Source organism: Bufo gargarizans, chromosome 5 (assembly GCF_014858855.1).
Source record: "Bufo gargarizans isolate SCDJY-AF-19 chromosome 5, ASM1485885v1, whole genome shotgun sequence".
In the NCBI taxonomy this organism is placed as follows: Eukaryota; Metazoa; Chordata; class Amphibia; order Anura; family Bufonidae; genus Bufo; species Bufo gargarizans.
In genome coordinates, this window is record NC_058084.1 from 426989317 (window position 1) to 427007944 (window position 18628).

Here is an 18628-nt window from a genome sequence, read left to right on the forward strand (position 1 = left end):
GCACTATACAGACAGGCGCTCACATAGCACATTGTTACTCCTGCCTGCACCAGCGCTGATCTCCTAAAGGCTGGCATAAATGGGCTATGCCAGGCTTTAGCACAGCAGGCACTGGCAGAGGAGCGTTGTGCTATGGAACATCTGCCTGTACAGAGCTTGGGACGCATCAGTAAATACGTACTCCCATACACAGCAAGGATTCTAAAGCGCAATAGGCACCTTGACTTCTGGCACCTATTTCACTTTAAGAAAAGTTAAAAAAAATTATAATTGAAGCATATTACAAAAAATAATTTGGTCACATTAGAGTAGGTTTTAATAAGGTTAATTTGTAAATTTAGGTACACCTTAAAAAAAAAAATGGAAACCCGGCAGATACGGTAAAGATGTACTGCAGATGCACTGTGAAAATAGTTTTGCTATAAGGCCCTGTTATATTCTTATAAATTAGCGAAAAATATTAATGCTTGAGATTCTTGGGAAAAAGCTCTGTCTAAGTGCCACGTTACTACAGTGTAACATGAAGAGCTTCACCGTCTGTCCACCAAAACAACAGCCTAGGCAACACAGAAAAGGCTTTGGGCATTGCACAAAGTGGCATAACACCTCATCAAACAATCTTAGATGCAATAAATAACTGTACATAGATCACCATCCCATAAAAAAGTCTTATGTCGGAACAAAACCCACAACAATATAAAATCACAGATATAAAAAACATAAAGCTGGAGTCAAGTACAGATCAGTGCAGAAAAAGCTGGGATTAAAATTTTAACACAAACTTGCACACAAAGAGAAAGGCTTTTCAGGTGATTTCTTGATCACTCTTAGGCAATGCGTTGAAGACCATCCAAAGCACCAAGGGATTCTCACAGTTGTGCTTCGTCTCCCAATGTTCAAAGAGTTCCCTCTGGGTTTCCAACATCTGTGTGCACAGCAAGCAGTTGAAATGGTTCCTGCAATAGAATTTGATCTCCGATGAAAGCTTCATACTTTGGCTTGAGTTGTCCTTTCCTTCCACTGATGGAGTAGACTCACTTGCAGAAAGTTCAGCAGCAGTTGTGTCAGACGTTCTGAGAGGTTCCTTCATCCTACTTGCAGCATCCAGCACCTCGTCACAGCTGTTGCCCCTAGGCCCATTTCGTCTTTCGCTCAGTAGCTTCCAGTGATGGGTTGCTTGTTTAACCACTTCCTCTTGGACACCCTGTCGGCTTTCCAGGACTCCTTCCGGAAATACTTCTTGAGAGTCATCTCCATGGACACTTAACAAATGGAGCTTCATATCTGAAAAAGTGGGAGCTACGAAATGACAACGTCCACATTTGATCTGTAATTTGATCTCATCTGTTGATCCTGGAATGGAGTCTTCCTCATTAGCGATGTTCTTATTCCTGGAGAGAAAAGCATATACAACCATCTTTATTAGTAGTAATCTCAGATAAATTCTCAACTATTAGGCCCCACTCACATCACGTTAAATGTGTCCATACACATCCAATGCCAGGTGGAGGCCAAAAGGGTGTCCTGACTTATACTGCAAAACGAAAAGGTATGGAATAGTGTAGAAGACTACACTATTCCATCATGCAGTGTTTTGTTTTTTGGCATGGGAAGGTATTAAAACCCTATCAGTTCCAAACCTTCCCGACGCTGCAGACATGATGTTCAATATACCAGACATGACCACCACAGCCAATCACTGGAGCGGTGTTGCCTGAACGGACGTGTTCGTAAATAGCATATTTTTTATACATTCCCGTGACTTACTAGGGTTGTCACAATACCAAATTTTTTATTTGATTTCGATACCATAAAAAAGTATTGCAATACTCGATACCACGCAAAAAAAAGCCTTGTGCATTAAGCATTTTATGGAACGTCCGGCCCATAATAGAACATAGAACAGTCCTACCCAATTATTATTTTTTTTTGGGGGGAGGGGGAACAAGGTGACCCAAAAAATGGTAAATTGCGTGTTTGTTTGTTTTTCCATGTTTTTCCAGCGTTCACTGCATAGGAGATATTTTGTAATATTTTAATCATTCAGACGACTTTTTCGGACGCAGCTATATGTAATATATTTATTTTTTAATTGTGTTTATATTTTTATATGTAAAATTAGGAAAGGGGGCAATTTAAAAAAAAATTATATTTGGGGGTTAAGCTTTTTTTTATATTTTTTTTATTACTAATTATTTTGAACCTGGGATCTTTTAATCCCTTGTCCTATTCACCCTAATAGATCTCTATTAGGGTGAATAGGACTTTACACTCTCCCTGCTGCCCTGTGCAAACAGCAGCAGGGAGCTGACTATAGCAGCTAGGGCTTCAGCAGCATCCTGGCTGCCATGGTAACCGATCGGAGCCCCAGCTAGGGCTCCGATCAGAAGCTCCCACTGCGCCACCATTGGATGAGGAGGAGGGGAGGGGACCCTGGGGCCACTGCCACCAATGACTATAATACTGTGGAGGGGGGGGCCGCAATTAATATAATACTGAAAAGAGGAGGAGTAGGAGGGGAGATACTGTGGCCACTTTGCCACATTGGTAGTGCAGTGGCCACAGTCCCTCCCCTCCTACTCCTCTCTGTTCTCATTGGTGGCCAGCGGCAGCCACACACAGTGGGGAGGAACTCCCTCCTTCTCCACTGTGCCGGCTCAGAGCGGCGCGTGCCATGTTCTCTCAGTGATATAGCAGATCTCAGTATCGAATTGAACAGGGTACAAAAGTATCAAATGGGTATCGTTAATTCGATACCCGGTGCAACCCTACGACTTACTATAAATTTCTTCTTATCTCGTACACCCCCTATAAACACATTTTCTTATTTAAATACTGTCACTGAAAATCTGTTTCATTCCTCTAAATTAGGGGTTGCAGAAATCCTTGTTCTTGCCACCAAAACAATCTCATTAAGATGAATGGAACTCATTTTCTGGTGGAGAAATTTTCTTTAAAAAAAATCTGCCTAGTGTGAAGGCGCCCATATAGTGACACTCCAGAGATTGTGACTGCATTAAGACCCCTTTCACACGAGAATGAGAGATTAGGTCTGGATGCGTTCAGTGTAATGATGCGTTTTTCACGCGCGTGATAAAAAAAAAACCTGAAGGTTTACAAACAACATCTCCTAGCAACCATCAGTGAAAAACGCATCGCATCTGGACTTTCTTCCGGATGCAATGCGTTTTTCACTGAATCCCCATTTACTTCTATGGGGCCAGGGCTGCGTGAAAAACGCTGAATTTAGAACATTGTGCATTTTTCACACAACGCAGAACTGATGCGTGAAAAACACATACACATTGAAATTAATGGGTCAGGATTCAGCGCTATGCGTTCACGTCACGCATTGCACCCGCGCAGGTTAATAAAACGGAACAGCCTCTAACGCTTAGCAGAGCGCTGTGCACTTATGCTTTGACTGCATCTGCTTAACGACACAAGTCAACATAGGCGGCACTCCAAAATTAAATTTGGCCTTGTTCACAGAAGCAAAATCATGATGCATTTTTCCAGAATCTAGAGATCAGTTTACACGATCACTCACCTATTTAGTAATAAATTATCTTCAGATTTCGCTTTGAGAATCAGGGTTTTTCTCTCTGGCTGTTTACAGGAAGATTCCGTGCTTATAATAACTCGGTGTACTTCTTTAAGGTGACCAAAATAAACTCTAATGTGTCCAAAGACCTTGGCGCAGAACTCACAGCACATTAACTTCTTGAGGCGGCTCTCGCTGTGGTGGAGCTTCATGTGTGTGCTGAGACTGCCCGAGTGCACGTAGGCCTTACGACAGAGGCGACAGTGGTAGGGTCTCTTGTTGCTGTGACTGTTCAGATGATCCTGTAAGTGGTGCTTAAACTGAAAGCCGTAATTACATACATGACACCTATGCAACACTCTTGCTGCACTCTTTTGCATCTGCTCTCCTTGCCTCCACCTGTGAAGTCTGCTACCAACCAACCTATTTCTTAGATGACATTCAGCCATGTTTGCTTGAAAAAGAGGATTGGAGGCATCCAGCGATGCCAAGCTCTGAATCTCCACCATTGGCTTTGGCATTATGTTTCGATATTTCTTCAGTGACGTTTCACTTTTACCAATGATACCAACCTGAGCTTTGCACTTATCTTTGCACATAATGAGCTTGTCTCCAACCAGTCTCATTTTTGTTTGGTAGCCCAACATCTCACCAAAACTTTTTCGTTTCTTCCCCCGTTTCCTTCCTAAACCAGAACTTTGCTTGCTCAAGACCCCGGAGTCAGATGTTAAAAGCGGCTGGCATGGACTATTCACAGTGGAGACATTTAAAACACTGACAGAAGGAGAAGTCACGTGGACTTGGCAAGTGTCTGTCTGTAGGCCAGTTTGACCTACGTTTGGCTTTGTTACATTCTTTTCCAAAGCAATCGATTTCTTGATTTTTGAATATGGTAAAATGGGCAATTTTCCCTTAGGAACAGATTGGAGAAGAGGAAGTGGACTGCCAAAAACAACTGGAGAGAAGAGCGTTAATGAATTTGTAGAGTCAACAACTTTGGTGCTTTCATATCTAACTAGTGACCCACAGTCTGATGAACCAATTGTCTTCTCAGTATGAGCACTGAACTTTACTGGGCTACCCGTGCAGAAGGTTGGGAACTTCAGACTTTTTTCCATACATGTAATGGTACAATTATTTACATCACAAGCCTCAGCTCCGCTGCCTGGGAAAAGCTGGCTTTGAAAACAAGACTCTTCTACCACCAAAGGTTTTGCTTTTTCAGGTTTACGGTGCAATGTTGCAGTACCTTCAGAAGGTCCATCTTGATTTACCTGCTCACTAGAGTTTTCAGTTTTTGGCTTACATGGGCCCTTTGATCTCTTGTTGAGGAGCTTTTTGCTGCGAGCGGGTTGGTACCTTGGAATGGGTAATTTGAGATTTTCTTGTAAAGGTATACCTGTAGTTTGTATCACAGATCCACCCACTGGTGAAGTGACTTGTGGTAAAGCTACAAGGGAGAAAGTACCATCATGACCAGCGACTTTCATCAGAGTATAGTTCTGAGTGTTAATAATCAAAGGTTTAGCTCCAGGCATAACAACATCAGATAAGGAAGAAGGATAACTGCATGACGAATAGGAAGAAAGCACTTTTGGAGCCACTTTTGGTGCAATAGTTCTGAAGTGAGTTGTGCTGGGAACAGTCTTCTTGCAGTGCATAATCCCAGTAGATCCAATAGAGATTTTTGACTCATCTGTAAAACATAAGACATTTACACTTTTTAGGAAAATACACAATCGGCTGAATGTGGATATAGCTCATATAAAGTCGATCAGTCACAGTACTTCCAAATGAAAGTGATATAAATAACTGACCTTAGCTCTTTGAGGATTCATGGGTGTAAGCCTAAGCCATTGTTTCCAGTGCTTTGCTCATTTACTTTAAATAAGACCTGTCATGGAGTCATTTACCATCAGATATACGCCAGTTTTCTGGTGTATATCTGTCGTAGAATCTGCGACTTTTCCACCGCTCACGCCAGGTCTAAAAAAAAGGGGGGAGTCGAGTGGGCAGAGAAGGGCATTTATCATTTTCTACTCCTGTTTTAGGCATAGAAAATAGTCTAAATTTAAGCCAGCAAGGTAGTGGTCTTACATTTAGACCGGTGGTGGATGTGCCGAAGTTATGTAGAGGCGACCACCGCCAGGATAAGGTGTTATTAAGACTGGCATCTAAAATGCCGTTCCTAATAAATGACCCCCAAAGTCACCAATTGCAGGTGGGTGCCAGAATAAAATTTGCTGGAACCAATGAAGAGGAGGCTGTAAAGATATTCGGACAGTTTCAGTTGTGTGGGGAACAGGTTCTTTTTTTAAAGTGCAACATTAATTCTAACCCTCTGCCAGTCAGAGGTGGAGAGCGCCCGTAGCTCGGTGGACAGAAGAGTTAGCAGTGCAACTTCGCAACACTTGAGAAGTCTCATGCTTGGGTTCTACTAATTAGAATAGCCCACAAGACTTCTTGAGTATCAACTGGTTGCCTGGAGTGCTATCTAAAGCTATCCAAGGTAAGACTGAACAGAAATATCACACAATGACACTTTTGAGTTAATGAAACAAGCAATCAGACAAGATGTCTTGCACCCACGAATACTCACAGAGCTAAGTTTCATTATGTTTGTATTGCTCTCTATATCTACAGGCTAATAACCGGCGGGCGTTGTGCAAATGGACTGGATATCACAGAACATATTATAGGAAATATTTTCTAGGGACTAAGGAAATTCAGAGTAAATGACAAAATAATATGACAATCTAAAGGTGGCCAAATATTGTCCGATTACATGATGATGATCAAAACAAGAGTTGGTCCATGCTGGCAGTAGGCAAACATTTTTGAAGTTCTGAAGGTCAGAAAGGCAGAAATTATCACGGGGAGACTTTCCAACAAGTCAATGGTGACTTTTGTTGATTCTGTAGTTCTACTCCAAAAAAAAGGGTCCTGTAAGTAACGTGTTCAAAGGGCAGTAATATGATAGGAATAATGAATATTCCCTGCCAACAGCTCATCAGGGTATCCCACGCAAGGCAAGCACAGGAGCCTTTGAAGATTTGCACTTAAAAAGCATTGGTGCTGCAAGCAGAATTAAGACATTAATATGAAGTAAAATTGTAGATTTTAATTGTATGATCAAAGGACAAAAATTAATTCATACTGCAATATGGGGATTCTATAGAAGATCGTTATAAACATTTCGTTAGCGTAAGATTAACCCCGCAGCAGGAGAACACTGGTTACCGATTTACTCATTAGAAAATTACCAAACTGAGCAAAGAAGCCCCACTGACATCGCACGGTTAGGGGATCCCACTGAAACTGGCAGGATTTACCTACAAATGTCTTAAAGGGGTCATCCCATAAAGACAAGTTATCCCCTGTCCACAGAATGGGAAATAAGGGCCTGATCGGTGTTGGTCCGATTGCCGGGGCCCCGGTGATCACGAGGAAAGGGGCCGTTCTCCTCCGTTTAAATGGAGTGATGGTCACGCATGTTCGCTACTGCTCCACTCACCTCTATGGTGCTGCTGAAGATAGCCGACTACTTGTACTCTGCCATCTCTGACAGTCCCATAGACTTGAATGTAGCAAGTCTGCTGCTGCACTCTAATGGAGAGCATGGGCAGTTTCAGTGATCAACAGGACCCCAGGGGTCGGACCCCACCAATCTGACCCTATCCACAGGAGATATGTTAATGGTACAGCCTCTTTAAACCCTTCACTCCCAGAAGCGTACATGTACAGCGGAAGTACAAGGTTTGAAGATGGTCCCAGGCGATAACGCTGATTGCAGACATTTAACCCCCAAGATGTCGTGGTCAAATGTGACCACCGCATCTGAGAGAGCAAAAACCGGAGGCCGCGCTCTTCCTGGCCTGGAACACCTTTCCCTGGCTGAGATCGGGGAAGGCATTCGTTAGTAGTAATAGGCCTGAGCCTGTACATGGCTTCCAGGCCTATTACTGGTATATTTCAATGCCGGCCTGGAGCGACTTAAAAAAGTATACTGGAGCGACTAAAAAAAAAAAAAAAAAAAAAAATAATAATAAAATGTAAAAAAAAAAATAATAATAAAAAAAAATGTAAAAATAAAAAAAAGTTTAAAAAAAACTATTTACAAATAAAAATTATAATCACCGCACTTTCCCCAAAATTAACATAGATATAAACAATATAAAAAACAATCATCATAGACATTGCCATGTCTAAAAAGGCCCTATTAAAATATAAAAGCATTTATCCAATACATTGAACCGAAAAATGAAACATTTTGGAAACCAAAAATCAAAATGGCTGATTCGCAGTTTTTTTCGTTGCTTCATCAACCCCACCCAAAAAAAATCTATAAAAAAAAATAAAAATGAACAAAAAAAAAAGTCATACACATCCCAAAATAATATTATTGAAAAGTACACATCACCACGCAGAAAATTAGCCCTCAAACCGCTTCATAGTTATGGGGGTTAGAGTATGGCGATGCAAAGAAAAAAAAAAAATGTTTTTTCCAAAGTTTTTATTTTCTAGTAGGGCTGGGCGATATGGCCTAAAAACTATATCGCGATATAATTTGAACCATGTGTGATAACAATATATATCACAATATATTATTTTCTTCTGTATGTATACAAACTACAAAACTTTCCAAGAAATTTACCGTCATCCATGTCCCCCAGCCAGCGCCATCAGCCCCAAGCCATTGCTATTTGCAATCATCCATGTCCCCAGCCAGCGCCATCAGCCCCAAGCCATTGCTATTTGCAATCATCCATGTCCCCAGCCAGCACCATCAGCCCCATGCCATCCTCCAACCAAACCGCTGCCCCCCCCCCAAACACCCCCCCAGGTAGATACGGGCCCCTGCTAATATACTTCTCTCCTGCAGGGTGCGCAGCTGGCTGATGGAGTCCGCAGGAGACGGGCCGCGTCTTCTTCCCAGCATGCACTGGGAGGGACCTGACGTCACACACAGCGTCAGCCAGCGCACTGACGATGTGTACACATAAGGCCCTGGTCGGGAGGCCACGGAGCGGTAAATGAGAAGCTTCTTAAATTCACTACCGCTCTGTGGTCATCTATTGCGATATAGACAAAATCTATATCGTTGCCCAAATTTATCTTATATATCGCCCACTCCTATTTTCTAGGTAATAAAACACTTCTAGGTAATAACTGTACAAACGTGGTATCGCTGTAAAGGTACTGACCTGGGGAATGAAGGTAACAGGTCAGCTGTACCACAAAGGGAAAGCCATAAAAAGGTAGTGTTGCATTTTTTCCTCCCAATTCCACCCCATTTGGAATTTTTTTCCAGCTTCCCACTACATTGTTCGCAACAGTAAATGGTACCATTAGAAAGTAAAACTTGTCCCGCAAAATACAAGGCTTCATATGGCTATGTGGATAAAAAACTAGAAAAAGTTATGGCTCCAGAACTGGAGGGGTTAGGTCAGCTTAAGGCTGAGTTCACACGGGCGAGATTTCCGCGCGGGTGCAATGCAGTAGGTGAACGCATTGCACCTGCACTGAATCCTGACCCATTCATTTCAATGGGGCTGTGCACATGAGCGTTTTTTTTCATGCATCAGTTCTGCAATGCTTTAAAATCGCAGCATGTTCTATATTCTGCGTTTTTCACGCAGCCCTGGCCCCATAGAAGTGAATGGGGCTGCGTTAATAACGCATTGCATCTGCAAGCAAGTGCGGGTGCAATGCGTTTTTCACTGATGGTTGCTAGGAGATGTTGTTTGTAAACCTTCAGTTTTTTATCACGCGCGTGAAAAAAGCATCAAAACGCATTGCACCCGCGCGGAAAAAACTGAACAACTAAACGCAATTGCAGCCAAAACTGACTGAACTTGCTTGCAAAATGGTGAGAGTTTAACTGAACGCACCCTGAACGCATCCGGACCAAATCTGTCACGCTCGTGTGAACTCAGCCTAACCCTTTTGGGACACAGACAATTTTTTTTGGGGGGGGTTTATTTTTTTTCTCTCCGCCTTCCAAGAGTCATTGGGGGTAATTTACTAAATGATATACACCAGTTTTCTGGCGAATATCCGTCGCAGACTGCGGCGCAATCCGCCACTTCTCCCTGCTCACGCAAATTATGAGCGTGGCGTGGGTGGGGAAAGAGGACTGGCTGGTAGGTCCATCTTATTTACCATTTTCTACGCCTGTTTCAGGAAGCTGTCTTACATTTAGAACTATAAGGCCTCTTTCACACGAGTGTGGCGTGTGAGGGCCCGATAAGATGCGGGTGCGTTGCGGTAAAAAAGCTGCCGGTCTCTGTTCTATCTTCAGGACCTGGCAAAAGACCTGTGGTGACGTCACTATGGTCCAATCACATGGTTCATCACCATGGTGAGGGATCATGTGATGCGACGTCACCACAGGTCCTTAGCCGGCAGCTCAAAATTATAGAAGACAGAGATCCGCAACTACGCGATCAAGTTTTATTTATTTTTTTAACCCCTCCATCACTATTTTACTTTGCATTCAGAATGCTATTATTTTCCCTCATAACCATGCTATAAAGGAAAATAATACAGATCGAGTCCCCAGCCAGATCGTCTCCTAGCAAACATGCGTGAAAATCGCACCGCATCCGCACTTGCTTGCGGATGCTTGCAATTTTCACGCTGCCCCATTAGCTTCTATGGGGCCTGCGTTGCGTGTAAAACGCAGAATATAGAGCTTGCTGAGATTTTCACGCAACGCACAAGTGATGTGTGAAAATCACAGCTCATGTGCACAGCCCCATAGAAGTGAATGGGTCCGGATTCAGTGCGGGTGCAATGCGTTCACCTCACGCATTGCGCCCGCGCGGAATACTCGCCCGTGTGAAAGGGGCCTAAAGCCTGGCGGCTCTACACAAGTTCGGCAGATCCACCGCCAGCGCAGGGTTATTAAGACCGGCATCTAAAACGGCAGTCTTAATAAATGACCCCCATAATGGTTTTGTTTTCTGTTCACATAGCTGTATGGGGGCTTTTTTTTGTTCACAGGACAAGCTGTATTTATTTACTAGCACTGCTTAATTTACCACAGCTCGTACTGAAAAGCGGGAAAGAAATTCTTTGTGGGGTGCAAAAAAATGGCAATTGTGTTTACTGGTATTTACTGTATTGGCCTCATGCACACGACCGTTGTTTTTGTCCGCATCCGAGACGCAGTTTTTGCGGCTTAGGTGGGGACCCATTTACTTCAATGGGGCCGCAAAAGATGCGGACGGCACTCCGTGTGCTGTCTGCATCCATTTCTCCATTCCGTGGCCCCGCAAAAAAAATATAACATGTCCTATTCGTATCAGTTTTGTGGACAAGAATAGGCATTTCTACAATGGGCCGCCCGTTCCGCAATTTGCGGACCGAAAAAAACAGAACGGTCGTGTGCATGTAGCATTATTCTGCAGGTCAGTACGAATACGCCGATGGTAAATTTAGTGGTGTATGGTTTCTATTATATTATTACTATGTTAAAAAAAAAAATAATTGAACTTTTTTTTTTCTTTGCATTGCTATATTCTCACAAGCATACTTTTTTATGTTTCTGTCTGCAGAGCTGTGTGGGTGAATTATTTTTGTGGGGCAACTGTAGTTTTTATTATATACGACTTTTTGATCACTTTTCACAAACTTTTTTACTGCATTTACTGCGCAGGAATGTATTTTTTATATTTCAATAGTTTGGACATTTTATGGAAACGGCCGTGAAGTTTATTTTCATATGTAAAATTAGGCGATTTTTTGTGTGGTTTTTTTCACTCTTTTTAAAAAAAATTCACTTTTTTTATTGTACTTTTATTGTACTTTAAAAAGGGGTTATCCCATGATTAATGTAAAAAATTAAAATCAAACATCATACTGTACACTGCAATCTGTTTCTAACAACGCTAGAACCAGCCGTGTACCTCACATGGATCCGGAGATCTCCACATTCATTGCTGCAACGATTTATCGACAATATTCTATAACGGGACCCGTTGTCGACAAATCCAGTTATCAAATAATTGGCCGATTCATTGCTATGGTCAGGCGCTATGCCTGCGGGTCCCGTAATCCTGCACGCTCCCGCACCGCCGCAGTTAAGTCTCTGACCCCTGACTTTTAAGTCCCACCCTCTTCTGACCCTCTGCTCACCAATCAGGGGCTGCTACTACTCAACCCCCCACACCGGACGCTCTACGTCGTGATAATGCTACGTCGTGTGTACGTTTATGGAGCCTCGGCCTGCCCTGGAGGACCTCACCCATACCACGCTAAGCCCACCTGCCGTCGGTAGGCCAGTTGCCCGCTGTATAATGTGCCCTGGTCAGGGCTCATGCTGCCAGTGTCCTAGGCCTTGCTATACACATGGGGGTATGTGCAAAGCATTGCACCCTAGTGTTTGTAGTACAGACACTATGATGCAATGCTCTTCCCAGTCTGCACATACCCCCATGTGTATAGTGGGAGTGTACATACTAGGGTATACAGACTAGTTTTATTAAAAATGAAAATAAGCCCCTCCCTCAATAAAAATTAGTCCCCCTTTTTCTATTGTATTTTTATAATTATGTAACTCCTAAAATTGTTTTAATATGGCCTTTGTACATAATTTTTCAAGTAAAATCCTAACAAAAAACCCTTTTTTTTGTCATTTTGGCGTTTTTCCTGTTTAATCAATAAAATTATCGACAACTAATCGATTATTCAAATAATCCTTAGCTGCAGCCCCCAATTCATCTGCTAGATTTATTTCAGGCTGGCAGCTCAAAGGGCGCGTCCTTTCTGCTTCTTCTCTCTGCCAGTCAAAGCCCATGGGGGCAGTTGATGAATAAAACTGAGCATGTGCGACCTTCTCAGCAAACCGCATGAAGAAATAAGACAAGAAAAAAAAACAGCAGGTGGCGCTATACAGATACATTTTATTGAATAACTCACTGGCGATGCTACATTTTTAATTACAAAGTATTCAGATCCCGGTGCTGGTTTGAAAACTGTAGACAGTTTTTTGAGGGACGACCCCTTTAAGGACACACGATCTCCTGATTGCTTGTATTATACACCACAGCCTGTTCCACACACTTCGGGCTCATCCACACGGTCGTAGTTTTGGTCTGCATTCCATCGACATTTTTTGCGGATCAGATGTGAACCCATCTCAATGGGGCCGCAAAAGATGCAAATAGCACACCGTTTGCCGTCTGCATCCGTAAGTCCGTTCGACGTCATCTGCAAAAAAGTAGAAAATGTCCTATTCTTGTACTTTTTGCAGACAAGGATAGGAAATTTCTGGAGGAGAAAAAAAAATGGCGGCAGGCTCTCAGCCGGTATACGTGTTTTTCGGACCGCATATTTTCTAATGGGCTATAGAAAAAGCTGCACTGCGATTGGCTGCCATTAATATTAGATTGGTGAGGCTCCGACTCCCAGCACCCCTGACAATCAGCTGGTTTCACTAGTTCCGGCATTAGGACTACACAGCTCCACTTAGTGGCCATGGCAGGTTACTGCAGCTCTGCCCATTAGTGGGGGTATCAGGAGTCCGATCCGTGCCAATGTGATATGAGAGCAGCGCTGCATCAACCAGGTATGGCGACCGCCCAGCGGATGGACAGGTGTGGTGCCGGTGTCTGTTCCAGAGCTTGAGAAAACGGGAGTCGGGCCCCCACTAATCTGGCAGCTATGACCCATCCAAAAGCGGGTCATACTTTTGTCAGTTCAACCCTCCCAAAAAAAATAAAACATTAAAAGCTCCGCCGAAACGCTAAGGTGTGGGGGAGCTTCCGACTCTCTCCCGACAGATGATGTTGAAGGAGGTAAGGATCCTTTTGATTTTGGGGGAGATAAGCCGCCCTCAGAACGGTCTGGCAGTGTAATTTAACCCCTTAAGCCCCGGGCCCCTTTTTCGTGTTTTTTTTCTCCCGACGTTCTAATAGCCATACGTTTTTTTAAGTTTCCGTTCACACAGCCATAAGAGGGCTTATTTTTTGCAAGATAAGTTGTATTTTTTATTTACAGTTCTTCAGGGCTCCGATATGAAGGCAGAGGGAGATGCATCCCTCTGCCTAACCTCACAGATGCCACGATCGCTATTGAACACAGCATCTGAGGGGTTAAATGACCAGTTTCTGCACCACTGCCAATCCTGCTGTATTATACAGCCGGCACCTGCTACGTATGGGGCAGGCTCAGGGCATGAGGCCCGCTCCGTACAAGCCCTCAGCCACTATGACGTACTATGGCTGAAGGGGTTAAACAATAGGTCAATTTCTGATTAAACATTCCCTTTAAGGATAGGTCATCAAAGTCCTGGAAAACCCCTTTAATTGAAACATTGGAACTGTCTAAGAGTAAGTCACTTCCGCTCAGAGGCAGGGAACTCCCTCATATTGGAGGCGCAGCGCAGCGGGCAGCACTACTCTTCCCATCGGAATGGTGGACACTGCGGAGGAACCTGACAAAGCCCTGTTTAAGGCCTTATTCACACAGTCAGCGTTCGGTCAGTGATTTCCATCAGTGATTGTGAGCCAAAACCAGGTGTGGAGCAACAACACAAGAATAAGGCCTCATGCACACAACCGTGCAGCGTTTTGCGGCCTGCAAATTACGGATGCCGCCCGAGTGCGTTTCGAAATTAGTGGAACAGAACGGACGCCCATAATAGAAATGCCTATTCTTGTCCACAAAACGGACAAGAATAGGACATGTTCTATTTATTTTATTTTTTTGCGGGGCCATGAAATGGAGCAACGGATGCGGACAGCACATGGAGCTGAAGTGAATGGGTCCACATCCGATCCGCAAAACATGCGGCTCGGATGCGGACCAAAACATTGTTTGTGCGCATGAGGCCTAAGGTGCAGATCTTTCTATTATATCTTATCTCCATGGAGGTCCCACTTCTAGTTGTGGTTAAAAATCACTGATGGAAATCACTGATCAAACACTGACTGTGTGAACGCGACCTAGGTCAGTGGGTCTGTCAGGTCTCACCAGTGTCCGTCATATGATTGATCTGCCACAGATGGAACCCGAAAACCGAGCTTAAAGGGGTATTCGTCATCACAGACGATGAGGACAAAATCGCTAGGATATGCCCCCATATGCCTCCTCTGGGACCTGCACCTACACGGAGAACGCAGCAGGGAAAGGTGCACTGCGCACCTCTGTTCATTTCTATGGGGCCGTCGAAAATTCCTGACAGCCCCATAGCAATCAATGGGAGCAGGGGCCACACATGTGTGGTCCGCTCCTATTCACTTGTATGGGAGCAGCGGGGAGCAGTGCTTGGTGGTGGACGGACCCTGGGAAACCCGGGGTCCTCCAGCCACAACTCTCCCCGCTCTGTTTTTGTTGTAGGTGCGGGTCCCAGAAGTGAGCATATGCCCCTATTGTATGTGATGGGAACACCCTTTTAAGGACTTGTTCACATTTCCTTGTTCCACATTTTCTGCGGACATCACTAATTTTAAGGTCTCTGTTCACACATTAGCAGTTTTTTTTGCTGACCATGGTCAGTGAAAAAATAATATAATAATAATTTGTAGAGACATGCACTACGGACAACACGGGTGGCATCGGTGTTCTGTCAGAGGTTTACAGCTAAACAGTGTCCACCCAATATAGATGATACACAAAGGGTTAAAAAAACAAACAAAAAAATAAAAACAATGGACACATTTTTCCACGGACACAGAAATATATTGGCCATAGCAACAAATCATAGCTCAGCTTTCATTTTTACAGAGCAGCTTAAAGGGCTTCTGTCACCCCCCCCCCAAAAGTCTTTATTTTTTTGGGGCTAATTAAAATCCTTATAGTGCGATTTTTCAATATATAATGCTCTTACATTTTTCTGTGGTTTAGTTTCTTTAAAAACCGCACTTTTATAATATGTAAATTACCTCTCTACCAGCAAGTAGGGCGGTTGCTTGCTGGTAGCCGCCGCATCCTCTTTCAAAAAAACACCCCCTCCTCCTGCTGATTGACAGGGCCAGCGAGCGCTCTCCTCCTCCGACTGGCCCTGTCTGCAATTCAAATCCCGCGCCTGCACCTCATTCGGCGCAGGCGCTCTGAGAGGACGCTCGCTTCCTCAGCACTTCCTCAGTGCGCCTGCGCCGATGACGTCACCTCTAAACCCGAAAGAGAAGACGTCATCGGCGCAGGCGCACTGAGGAAGCGAGCGTCCTCTCAGAGCGCCTGCGCCGAATGAGGTGCAGGCGCGGGATTTGAATTGCAGACAGGGCCAGTCGGAGGAGGAGAGCGCTCGCTGGCCCTGTCAATCAGCAGGAGGAGGGGGTGTTTTTTTGAAAGGAGGATGCGGCGGCTACCAGCAAGCAACCGCCCTACTTGCTGGTAGAGAGGTAATTTACATATTATAAAAGTGCGGTTTTTAAAGAAACTAGCCAACAGAAAAGGGTAAGAGCCCTATATATTGAAAAATCACAGCATAAAGGGTTTTAATTAGCCAAACAAAAAAAAAAAAAAAAAAATGACTTTTGGGGGGTGACTCAAGCCTTTTGAAGGGATTGTCTCACGAAAAATATTAAACAATTTTCAAACCAGTAAAATGTATCTGTACAGCGCCACCTGTTTCTTATTTCTTTATCCTGCTCACTGAGAAGGCCGCACATGCTCAGTTTCATCCTTCAGCTGCCCCCTGAGCTGTGATAGGGAGAGCATGGACACGCCCCCTGAGCTGTGATAGGGAGAGCATGGACACGCCCCCTGAGCTGTGATAGGGAGAGCATGGACACGCCCCCTGAGCTGTGATAGGGAGAGCATGGACACGCCCCCTGAGCTGTGATAGGGAGAGCATGGACACGCCCCCTGAGCTGTGATAGGGAGAGCATGGACACGCCCCCTGAGCTGTGAGCTGGATATAAATCTAGCAGAGCAATGAATGAGGAGATCTCTGGATCCATGTGAGGTACGGGGCTGGTTCTAGCTTTGTTAGAAAGAGACTGAAATGTACTGTATGATGTCTGATTTTCATTTTTTACATTAATCCTGGGATAACCCCTTTAAAGGCGTTAGCCCATCTCATACATTGGTGGCACCCGCACCTATTCTCAGAACAGAGCCCATAGAGTGAAGGAGAGTGGAAGGCGCATGCGCAGCCACCCTCTATTCATTTCTATTGGACTGCTGAAAATAGACGAGCATTGGATCGGCTATTTCTCAGCCCCATAGAATCAATAGAGCGGTGACTGCGCTTGCGCAGTGTGCTCCCTATTCATTTCTATGGGACTTTTCTAATTTTGGCACTCCCATAGAAATGAATGGAGCACAGTCCACTCTCGCTCACTGTGCAGGCTCCGTTCCAGAGACAGGTGCAGGTACCAGAGGTGGGACAACACCGCTATCAGACATTGGGGGCAGATCCTAGCGATATGCCACCAATACTTGAGATAGAACAGACACTTTTAGGTCTTCACGGGTCCATGTCCATGATGACATCAGTGACAAGATGGTTAGTGGTTCATCCGTGAATATCTCCGTGAAGGATCCGTGTTTGGCCCGTGTGTCCGTTTCTCGCCCTCCGTGTGTCCTCCGTATTCCACGGGCACTGCTCGGCTGAGAATTAATTTCCAGAGCATCTCCTATCAGTGGTCTCTCACAGATCCATAGACTTCAATGAGCGTGTTCAGTCGGCATCACGGACCAAAATATGGCACATCCACGTGGTTTCCCCACAGACCCACGGTCAGTAGAAAACCACTGATGTGAACTGAGCACCCGAAGTCCCTAAGAGGGCACCGCGCCTGCACGTCCCATAGAAGCGAATGGAGAACCAGCCGCAGAAGCACAGCACCCACTCCATTCACTACTATGGAACTGGCGGAAATAGCTCCCATAGAAATGAACGGGGGGGGTGCGCGTGGCGCTCTCGTTCTCTTTAGAAGCAGGTCCCAGTCTCACGTATGACGCACGATCACTGTATGATGAAAAGGACTGAAACGTCCTAGCGTAACTTGTAGTCCAACTTGCTGTCAGTGAATGGAAGCATACCAATCATATGCAACTGACACAGGTAAACCGCTCCTTACCGTTCATCCCCTCCTCCTCCATCTACATTGGTGCATTGTGATGAGTCATCCATAGCGGTGACTTGTCACATGACTGCATTGGCCAATCCGTAAGCCACGTCATGATGTACTGGCGAAAACTGGAGCGGCGGTAAACCAGTACTGAGGCAACCAACGCCGTCCACTACACAATGGAGGGGTGTTGGACCCCCGCCTATCAGATGTTGATGGCTTATCCCTAGGACAAGCCATCAATATAACAGCAGTGGACATCCCCTTTAAGCCTTCATTTCAGTTTTCCATTCCTCGACAGCAAGCAGAGGTCTTGAAATCATTGAGGAATTCCAAAATAAAGTATATTAGGAAGTTGTAGCACTTGTGACCGCACAGGAGAGCGGTTTGGACGTCAGCTCCAGCTTTCCGGGGCTAGCCCCCAAGACCAGGGAGAATGTGGACCCCTCAAGACGCAGGTGCGGTATTCCGGGGAACCCACATACAGGAGAGCGGTAAGTACCTGGAGGAGACGCTGCTTTCCCCGCACTAATCTCCTGGACATGATGCATGGCAGACACCTCCTGGACTCCAGGGGCAGCAGGACAGCCGAGCCCGGCTGCATCCTACAGGGCAAAGGACCTGTGGGGACGTCAGCGCCATGTGACCGGTCACGTGCCGGGGAGGAGCCAAGTGCCAGCTGTGCAGCTGGAGAGGCGGGGTTATCATAGTCACGTGAACAGGTGATAGGCGAGGCGTATGGTGCAGCCTGTGTGTGAGTGAACTGTGCATTCAGCAGGCTCTGTGTCACGTGCACTGCTCGCGGCAGAGCTCTCGGTGTCACGTGCATTCAGCAGAGCTGTCTTTGTAATGTGCACGCGGCAGAGCTCTCTGTATAACGAGCAGTTCTGTGTACAGAGAGCCTTGGTGCAGTGGAGCTGTGTGTGTGTCGTGCATGCAGCAGAGCTGTCTTTGTAATGTGCACGCAGCAGAGCTCTGTATAACGAGCAGTTCTGTGTACAGAGAGCCTTGGTGCAGTGGAGCTGTGTGTGTGTCGTGCATGCAGCAGAGCTGTCTTTGT

At 45.1% G+C, this 18628-nt stretch overlaps 1 protein-coding gene across 1 annotated transcript; it reads right to left on the reverse strand.

Annotated features, from left to right (window-relative positions):
* Positions 1–296: 296 nt before the first annotated feature.
* On the reverse strand, positions 297–18210 carry ZNF438 (zinc finger protein 438). Its single transcript, XM_044294528.1, has 3 exons — positions 18071–18210; positions 3551–5240; positions 297–1391 (listed from the first exon to the last, which is right to left on the reverse strand). Exons 1-3 carry the CDS (start codon positions 18117–18119, stop codon positions 806–808), a joined length of 2325 nt encoding a protein of 774 aa, XP_044150463.1. The 5' UTR covers positions 18120–18210; the 3' UTR covers positions 297–805.
* Positions 18211–18628: the final 418 nt, after the last annotated feature.

Coding starts and splice junctions, on each gene's coding strand:
- ZNF438 (XM_044294528.1), bottom strand. CDS start 18,119: ATGCATCATGTCCAGGAGATTAGTGCGGGGAAAGCAGCGTCTCCTCCA. Junction 5,241..18,070: donor GAAAGCAGCGTCTCCTCCAG/GTACTTACCGCT, acceptor TATGTTTTACAG/ATGAGTCAAAAATCTCTATT. Junction 1,392..3,550: donor GATAATTTATTACTAAATAG/GTGAGTGATCGT, acceptor TTTTCTCTCCAG/GAATAAGAACATCGCTAATG.